The sequence below is a fragment of the Orycteropus afer genome, unplaced genomic scaffold (genome assembly GCF_000298275.1).
Source record: "Orycteropus afer afer isolate SDZICR_OR568_19922 unplaced genomic scaffold, OryAfe1.0 scaffold00127, whole genome shotgun sequence".
Taxonomy (NCBI): domain Eukaryota; kingdom Metazoa; phylum Chordata; class Mammalia; order Tubulidentata; family Orycteropodidae; genus Orycteropus; species Orycteropus afer.
This window is the reverse complement of record NW_006921714.1, coordinates 4688689-4698606: the sequence shown is the minus strand read 5'-3', so window position 1 is coordinate 4698606 and position 9918 is coordinate 4688689. Positions and strand designations below refer to the sequence as shown.

General features: G+C 53.2%; 1 protein-coding gene across 1 annotated transcript in view; it reads right to left on the bottom strand.

The window, feature by feature from the left end:
• RIN3 (Ras and Rab interactor 3) overlaps window positions 1-9918 on the bottom strand; it is a 107813-nt gene that overhangs the window by 46259 nt on the left and 51636 nt on the right. Inside the window, exon 4 of the mRNA XM_007944538.2 lies at window positions 6728-6819. Within this exon, the coding sequence (XP_007942729.2) occupies window positions 6728-6819 (92 nt within the window). The remainder of the gene's footprint in view (window positions 1-6727; window positions 6820-9918) is intronic.

Sequence of the window (9918 nt, the reverse complement as noted above, 5' to 3'; positions counted from 1 at the left end):
TGCTGCCTACAACTGTCCGTGAGCGAACAACCCACCATTCGGCCTGGAGATCTTGGATTCGTCATTCGTTGGAGTCAACAGCCAGTATACTGCCTGCCAACCTTGAGCTCCTCAGTCCCTATAGGAGCGTGAGTCGGAAAAAGCCTCCAGCTTGACGTTTGATCCAAGAGCTTGGGACTTGCCAGCTTCTATAAGTGTGTGAGCCATCTTCCTAAGATAAATTTCTCTTTCTCTCTCTATATAAGCTTTACTGGTTTTGCTTCTCTAGAGAACACAGTCTAACACAATAACCTTCCCCTTTTTCGCTGACCCTCCACTTTACCAAGCATAATATCCTTTTCCAGGGAATGGGCCCTTCTGACAATATGACCAAAGTATGTCAGACAACGTCTGGCCATTCTCGCTTCTTCACCTTAGGCAGCCATTTTGCTGGCCTGTGGCCCTGAACATCTGCAGTGGGCGCCTCTTGCCAGATGGCCCTCCCTACAATCCTTTGCTGGCTGGGGCCGTGCCAGGTGCTGGCCCTGAGGACAAAGGTAGCCAAGGCTCTCCCCACTGGGGCGTCCTGGGTTAGTGACAGGACAGGCATGAGAAGCAGTAACGCAGCAAAATGCTACAGAAGGCATGGAGACAGCTCCAAAATCCAAGGAGTTCAGTGAACAATTAATTTTTTGCGGCCCCCAAAGATGGCTTGTTGGACATTCAAACTCTAGTTGAATTACTTTTTCAGTAACTTAGGAAAATTCTCAGCAGACAGTCTGAAGGGCAAAGCAAGTCACACCCAAAGTTGGAAAAGCTACAGAAGGTAGCTTCCAACATTGAAACATGAAACACTGAAAAACACTTGAGAACTGCTGCCAGTGTCCCCGCACCTAGCACTACCTTCTCTAAATTCCTTTTGCGCTAAGAATCTTTTGCATCTAGCTTAGCGCTGAACTACCTCATGTTAGTTTTGTTGCCCCAGTTAACCGATAAGCTCTTGAAGTCCAAGACTCCACCTCAGACGGCCCACTGGGATGTTCTCACATCAGCTCATGAACGGACACGGCCAGGGCATCACACGGTGCTGGGCCTTCGAGCCAGCAGCCTGCCCCACTGCACCATCCCTCTCTGAGCAGCACCCCTTGTGCAACTGTTTGGATATTTCTTACGTTCTCCAAACTGTCTGAGAAATGACTAGAACTCTAGAGAAATGGAAGTGCTGACACTGATGCCAGGGAACACTCATGCCTCATAAACCCAGTACGTGTGGCCTGAGACCCGGGAGACCTTCACCCTGAGCTAGGCAGGCCTTGACTCTGGCCTTTAGGACAGAACTCCAAATATGTTCAAACAAACAAACAGAAATGCAATCTGTATAACTGTACGTCTTGGTGTATGTAGTGGCTGGTGGGTTTGAGCCGTCAATCTTCTAGTTAGCAGTCAAATGCCTCAGGCACTGTGCCACCAGAGTTCCTTGATATTAAAGAAGAAAAAAGATGACTAAGAGGGAATACACACAAGATTTGTAGCAATGATGGCATTATGGTTCCACCTTCATCGTCTTCTGGTTTAGTCAGTTAAACACAAAAGAGTTGACTTTCACGATGGGAAAGCAGGTAATAAAAGAGATGCAGATATAACCAGCATGACACAGGGGTGCGGCCTCACTGCCCCCTCACCCACAGTACTAGACCCAGGCCACTTTGTGAAAGGGCGCCACATTGTCTTCCATGCGAGGCAAGGCAAGTGTGACAGTGAGAGGCTGTGAGCGGGGCTGGCTGAGGATCAGATGGCAGTGTGTTGTTGTTGTTGTTGTTATGTGCCATTGAGTTACACCTGACTCATAGCGACCCCTCCTTGGGTTTCCAAGGTAATATCACTATGGAAGTAGATTACCCAGATGGCAGTGTGGTGTAGACAAAAAAGCACCGAGTTCAAGCTCAGAACGCCCAAGTGTGACTCCAGCTTCTGCCTCGCCCCTAGTGGAGGAAGCCTGACAGTGTCTCTTGGTCTCTGTCTCTGTGTCACAGCTCAATTGAGGTAACCGACATACCACATCATCTATCCACTTAGAGAACACAGTTCAATGGTTTGAGCATAGCCACAGCATTGTGTTATCACTACCACAATCAACTGTAAACATCTTCTTCACCCCAAGAAGAAATGCCACACCCATCAGCAGCCACTCCACTCTCCTCAATTTCCTTAGCCCTGGCAACCACGGATCTACCTTCTGCATCAACAGACTCACCTGCTCTGGGTATTTTACAGAAATGAAATCACACGGTATGTGGCCCTTGTGGCTTCTCTCACTCAGCATCATGTCGTAGCATGCATCAGCACGTCCTATCTTTACTGCTGAATATGCCCTTTAGTAAGGAGCTCTGGTGAAGGCACTCACTACTAACCAAAAGGCCAGCAGTTTGAACCCACCTGATACTCCAAGAGAAAAAGATGAGGCAGTCTGCTTATGTAAAGACTGACAGCCTTGGAAACCCTCTGGGGCAGTGCACTCTGTCCTCCAGGGGTGCTATGAGTTGGAATCCACTTGAAGGCACTGGGTTGTTTAAGCCCTTGAGTCTCTCTGAGTTTCCATTTCCCCATCTGTAAAATGGCCTCTTTGTGTGTGAATGAAATGTGAGAACGCATATGATGAAGATGTCAATGAATCTGCCTCCCACTGTCCTTCTGGCTAGGAGCTCTGGTGGCATAGTGCCTAAGGCACCTGACTACTATCCAAAAGGCTGGCGGTTCAAACCCACTGACCACTCCTTGGAAGGAAGGTTGGGCAATCTATTTCTGTAGTGATACCGCCTTGGAAACCCAAGGAGGGGTTGCTATGAGTCAGATCTGACTCGATGGCAATGAGTTTGGGTTTTTGGTTTTGGTCCTTGTGGCTTTACCAGGGTAACACTGGCTCGAGGGGTCCTGGTCGCCAGGCTTGTCATGATCATTCTCGTGCTCCCTGGAGAATCTGAATGAAGAGCCATGATCAGGTGGTGATGGGGACTGGAGGCCAAGTCTGGCCAGCCTAAGGAATGGGGGAGCAGGGACCCCAGTAATCAAGGAGGCTGGCCTGGGGGAGAGAAGAGAGCTGGTGTATACAGAAGGAGCAGCCTCTGTTTCCCCTCAAAGCCTGGCTGACTTTCTGTCTTTGTTTCTCAGTGGTTCCCACATCCTTTCACTAAATCCCCTCTTATCAATGGCAGTTGGAGAGAACTTCCCTTCTGTCACAAGGCCTTGCCTAGATGCATGACCTGCTAGGCAGGATGCCTGGTGCGCCAGGGCCCAAGGTGAATGCTGGTCTCTGGATATTCTCACTCCTGCACAGAGGGCTGGGGAGGTCTAGGCCTCACACCCCAGGGCCCAGGCCTCTGCTCACTCTGGCCCCTGGCAGGCTGGGCTCTCAGCTCTGAGTCTCCATCCACTGTGGGGCAGGACTGAGAAGTTAAGTTATCCTTGGCTCCAAAGAGGAATTATTCTGGGAAGTTCTGAGGACAACTTCCTGCTTACATCTTTTGGCATTTGGGAACTGCAGGTCTGACCAGAACTACCGGGTTTCCTAAGCTGCAACATAGTTGGCATTCACTTACAGTCTGCTCTCAAGGAAGCAAGGGCTGGCACACAGAATCTGAACCGCTGTGGGCTGCCCTGACGGTCCCTTCCCTCCCCACCTCCTCATCCCAGGATGGCAGGGGGCACCTATTCCAGAAAGCAATGTGGCTCTCCCAAGAGAAGCAGTTTAGCTCAAGATCAGTGTGTTCCCAAGCTTTAGGGGCAGCCATGTGCTTGCAGGTGAGAGGGGCCTGCAGGGAGCCCCAGGGCCGCAGTCTCCAGGATGCCTGCCTGAGCCCCACAGTGGGCCAGGGCAGGGGCAGCAAACCGGTAGCCCCAGACCGAGGCTGCCTGCCTCCCCAAGGAAATACAGCTCATTTGTCCTCCAACTTGGCCTTGAAATTGGCTACGAATTGCTTGTTGTAAAGACAACAGAGAAGACCCAGCAAGGAGTAGTGGAGAGGGTGTGCCTGGGCCAGCCAATCCCAGCTCTGCTGTGTGTCCACTGGGTGCAGTGGGCAAGTTGCTCAGCTGTGCTAAGACTTGTTTTCTCATCGTTACAATAAAGACACGGGGCTACAAGAGGCAAGGTCAAGTGCTCACAATGAAAGTGTCATTCATGATGATTTAGACCACAACGGCATGTCATTTGGATGTGTGTCACAAAACCATCTCCTGCCCCATGTCCAAGCCTGTTGGAGGGTAAGAGCCTAACAACTAAAATGTATGGGGGTTAAATTCAGTGTTTATCCCCAGTGCCAACTGAAAACTTGCACTCAAGCTCATACACCAGGTAAACCAGACCTACAAGAGGCTAAAAAAGAGTTAGGGGGCAGCATGAGAGAGCAGCTGGTGCTGGAGCTACACTGCATGTTGCAATCCCAGCTCTGCCAGGTGCTGTGTGACGCTGGACACGGGGCACTACCTCTCTGTGCCTCAGTTTCCTCAGCCATTACAATGAGAGAATAATAAAACCCCATTACCAACGAGTTGATTCTGACTCATAGCCCCTACAGGACAGAGTGGAACAGCCCCATAGGGTTTCCAAGGCTGTAATCTTTATAGAAGCAGACTGCCTCGTCTTTCTCCCACAGAGCGCCTGGTGGGTTTGAACTGCCAACATTTCAGTTAGCAGCTGAGCACTTAACCACTGCACCAGGGCTCCTATAATCACATGGGACAGGATGTTTTATTGTCCTACGTTTCACTGCATTTTGTGGACACTGTATTTTTTATCAGTTGAAGGTTTGTGGTGACCAAGGCTATTGTCATGTGCTCAACTGTGTCTCTGTGTCACACTCTGGTCATTCTCACAGCATTTCAAACTTGTTCATAATGCTATTGCACACTTCACAGGCTAGCACAGTGTACACAGAACTTTCATGTGCACTGAGAAACCAAAAAATTCGTGTGGGTTGCTTTATTGCAACATTTGCTTTATTGCGGCGGTCTGGAATGGAACCTGCAATATTTCCAAGGTCTGCCGGTAAAACCTGTGTCAGGCAGAAACCTGTCAGAGAAGGAGTACTCAAGTATTTTCCACTAAAACGAGCAACAGAAAAGCGGTAAGGCTGCACCCTGACAAAGGCAGAAAATGTGTGAGACCTGGAACAACTAGGCAGTCCTGTCGAGTTCTAGCTCTTGCAGGTGTGGGACCTCCTCTGTAGGGATGCTGAACATTCGATGAGCCAACAGAAGCCAGAGCGTTTGAATGTGCTTGTTAAACGTTGACATCCAAGGGCCTGAACTCTGTCCTGGCCCCTTGACCATGGCCTGCCTTGGGCATCTCTTGCATTGCCATCCAGGGGTCCCTCTGAGTGGCAGACAGAGCCTGGCCTGGGAGCCGAGGGGCACGGTCTCCAGTACTGTCTCTGTCTCAGTCATCAGTTCTCTTCAGTCCATGCTGGCAGCAGGGCACTCCTGTGTTCCCAGCCCTGTGCTCAGCAAGGTAGCACAGGCCCCATGCACTATTTGCTCTTAATAAAGGCTGCTGATTAACTGCTGTGTTCATGAATGTGACCTGGTGGCTTGTGGGGAGCTCCACAAGCAGCTCCCAAAATGTGTTTCCTCTCCATTCCCCCGTAAGAAGTTCCCTTCTCCTGACACAAGCTGACAGACAGCTGACCTGCTTCTGAGCAGCTACAGAGGTGGTGAGCGGGCACCCCACGGGCCAGCGTGACCAGGCCCAGGCTCGGGTCAGTGCTGGCTGAGTTCATGCCCCTTCACGGAGACCAACACACGGGACGAGCTCAGTAGCCATGAGCTGTTCTTACTATTACGTGACAGAGATGGGTCAGAAATGCTCCGGTCCCCACCTGCCTCCTTTCTTCTGCCTTTTTCATCCAAAGATCCAGGGAGCCGGTGGGAGCGTAAGGCTGTGCTTAGGGTCAGCAGGGTGGCAGGGGCACATGCCAGTTCACCATCCCGTCCTGACAAGGGTGGGGCTAGGGCCACGCCTCTGGTGCCTACTGTGTCCCCAACTGCTGTGGCTTCCACGTGTCCCTCCAAATATGTCCTGAATCCTGGCCCCTGTAGCTGTGAATGTGGCCCTGTTTTGTTAATGAGGCCATACCAGGGTTGGGCAGGTTCTGAACCTCATCACTTCTGAACCATAAATGCAGAGACGCACTCAGAGGGAAGACGCCATGTGAGGACAGATACACGGCAGAGGCATCTACGTGCCCAGGGACGCCCAGGATGGCCGGCTGCAAGAAGCCGAGAAGCCAAGGCAGGCAAAAAAGGCCCTGCCCAGCAAGCCACGCCCTGAATTCTGACTTCTAGCCTCCTGAACTATGAGAAAATAAATTTCTGTTCCTCAAAGTCCCCCACATGTGGTATTTGTGCTACAGAAGCCCTGGGAGACTAAGGCACTAACTCTCTGGCCCCCACTCGCAGGGACCTTGGTGTTAGATTCCTCCAGAGACCAAGCTCGGGCAGGCCCTGACCAGTTCCCTGGCACCCTTAGACCAAACACAGCTGTGCATCAGAGCCCCGGCAGCTGCTGAAAGGTGCCCCTTGGGAAACCAGGAGTATGTTCCTGGTCGGTGGCTTGGCAGCCTGGGGCAGGGGTGTGGGTGGTCCACGGGAGCTGGACTCAGGGTCCAGCCTGGTCCCAGCCCAAGGGGCTGTTCCTGTGCACAGGTGGTCCCCGGGGCAGCCCGGCCCTCCCTGGCCTGCGAAGCCGACTTACCCAGGCCCAGGTTGGAGATGGTCTCCAGGTCTGTGAAGGTTTGAGCCTCGAGGATGGCCGGGGGTAGCCTCAGCGTGAAGGGCAATAAGTCTCTGTGGAGACATGAGGGGTTGGAGGTCATGCCTGGGGAGGGCCCATTCCTCCAGCTCCCATCACCCACAAACCCACAGTGTACGTGGAAGAGCAACCGCAGCTCTGCTGACTGGCTACCAGGGTTTCCAGGCAGATGGGTAACTTGTCTGGGGGCTGCGGGGCAGAGCCCTGGGGCTGAGGGAGCAGCTAGGGAGGGGCTTCACTGGGCATCTGGTCCCATCTTGGTGTGGGGACCTGCTTCAGGTGTGGGGGGTCACCGCTTTTGCCTGGCTTTCTTGGTCTGTGGGACAAACCCCAGGCCAGCTTCCTCCAAGGAAGCACTGAGTTAGTGACCAATCCCTTCACCACCCTGTGACCCGAGCTGCTCCACGCTGAAATGTGCCAGTGAGTACACAGTCAGACATCCCCTGGTGACTGTAGAGGCAGGCTTCACCCGGTAAGCACACAGTCAGGCTTCACCAGTGAGCATACAGACGGACATCCCCTGGGAAGCACAGTCAGGCTTCACCCAGTGACCATACAGTCAGACATCCCCTGGTGACTGCAGAGGCAGGCTTCCCCCAGTGAGCACACAGTTCATCCAGTGAACATACAGACATCCCCTGGGGAGTGCCCAGTCAGGCTTCACTCAGTGAGGATACAGTCAGATATCCCCTGGCAGTGCACAGTCAGACATCCTTTGGTGAGCGCACAGTCAGGCTTTACCCAGTGAGTACACAGTCAGACTTGACCCAGGTGCACACAGTCAGACTCCACCTGGTGAGTGCACAGTGAAGCAGCCAGCTCTGTCCGAATCCTTGGTCTGCATGGAAATTGTCCAGGGCTCTTGTCAGCAATCTCCTGGAAGGGTTCAGACACCCCACCCTCCTTACTACACGCACAGATGAGGAAACTGAGGCTGGAGAGGGAAAAGGCCGTGTGCAGGCTGCTGGTGGGTGAAGGGCAGAGTGTGCTCAGCCCCAGGCCTCCTGACTTCTAGGCCAGGGCTTGTTATCCAGGCCCAGAACCAAAACCAAACTCACTGCTGTCGAGTCGACTCAACTCACAGCTACCCCTCCTTGGGTTTCCGAGGTGGTATCACTACAGAAGTAGATTGCCCAATCTTCTTTCCGAGGAGTGGCTGGTGGGTTTGAACCACCAGCCTTCTGGTTAGCAGTCAAATGCCTTAGGCACTACGCCACCAGAGGGTCCCAATTCTATGCCTGGTCCTGGCATTCAAGGCCCAACAGGGCCTGACCCACTCTCCTTCCTTATCACCCCAGCTGCTCTATTGTCTGAACTGTGCAACAGGGTAATGGTCCCCCTTACGGGAGTGAAAGGATGCACGACGCTTGGAACCCTGTTGCTTCTCCACAGCCGGCAGCTGGCTGCCATTGTTATTAACAAAAATCTATTGGGCCCTCTACCGCTTAGGCTTGTCCCTGCTTCTCCGCAAACCCCGATTCCAATCACCGAGTGCCAGTCCATTCATCCTCCACCAAAAGGCCCTCTGTGATGGCCCTCAGCTGGAGCAGTCTCCTCCCCTGGGACCCTGGTGGCTTCTCTGTACCATGCCTGCAGCCCCTAGTCTTCTCTGTATTAGCACTGCACTGTAAGCCCTTCTGGGGGGGCAGCCGGACACCCCACAGTCTTAGCACACCCCAGAGACTCAGCGAGTATTTGCTGAATGGACTAATCCAAACGCAGGGAACTGAACTCAAGGACAGCTGGGCAGAGGCTGCCTGGGATGGGGCCAGCAGCGATTCCAGGACCTTCTCTGTGGCCCCAGGCTCCTCCATTGAGTGACTGGGCTTCCTGGGACCCCCCACACCCTTTGGGGAAGCACTTTCATGGGTGAGGGGCACTTCCATTTCAGGAGCGGCAGGATGGGGAGACTGTGGCAGAAGGTTCTAGATCATTTTGTAAGGTCCTGGGGTGCGGCTTCGGCCAGCTGCTGCTCCAGTCCCTGACGCTCCACCGTAAAATGGGGAGCAGGGCTTGGCCTATCTACGAACCTCCTTTCAGTCTCACAGTCGTGTGAACCCTCTGCAGACCCCAGACACTGGTGGCCTCCTTCTGCCCCTCCAGTTAGGCCAGCCTGGACCTCGGCTGGACAGGCTCTCAGCACTCACTCCCATCAGAAGCCCTGCACCACCACCACTACCCCAGCCTCTAATTGTGAAGGGATGAAATTCATCCCCACAACGGCTCCCTTCACCTAGCTGGCTGCCTAGCCTGCTGCCACTGGGATCCACAATTCCAGATTCCTCCATTGCTGTTTTTATCATAGTGACCGGTAGGGGGCGCTCAACTCACCTGGACCCCACCATCTCTCCCCGGGTACAATCTCCTGACAGCCCCTCATCCACTGCCTCACTCTGTGGATAATGCCCCAGCCTCGCGCCCTGGCCTGCAGGGTCTTCCCCTGTCTTGAGCCCACCTGCCTCTCCCCTACTTCTTCCCTCCCAGTGTCCTCCAAATGCCACGCTCACAATCCCTACTGTGAATATGCCCCATTCCGTCCCATCTCTGAGTTTGCATATAGGGAAGGCCCCACCTCCTCTCCACCTGTCTACTTAGATTACCCCCACAATGGACCTCCCCCCAGGGACCTCCTTCCCCATGACCCAGTCCTCCAAGACTTCATCCTTCCCTGTTTCCCCACATGCCATCCGTCAGCCCTTCAACCAGGGGCCAAGTCAAAGCACATACATGCTGTCGGCATCTGTTGCATACCTACTATGTGTCAGGCACTGGGTGAGGTGTTCTGATCACATCAATGGTCCCTGGTGATGCCTGACTACTAACCTAATGGTTGGGGGTCAGTCCCACCCAAAAGCACCACCAGAAAGGCCTATCAACCTGCTGCTGTAAAGATCACAGCCGAAGGAACCCTAGGGAGTGGTTACTCTCCGTAGCACAAGGGTCGCCATGAGTTGGAATCGACTCCACGGCTCCGGATTTAGGTTTTGGTTCTTATATCACATGATATTATGTTAGTATCATGATACCACATTGTTGTTGTTGTTGTTGTTGTTTGCCGTCGAGTCGGCCCCGACTCATAGCGACCCCTCCTTGGGTTTCCGAGGCAGTATCGCTACGGAAGTAGGATTGCCCAA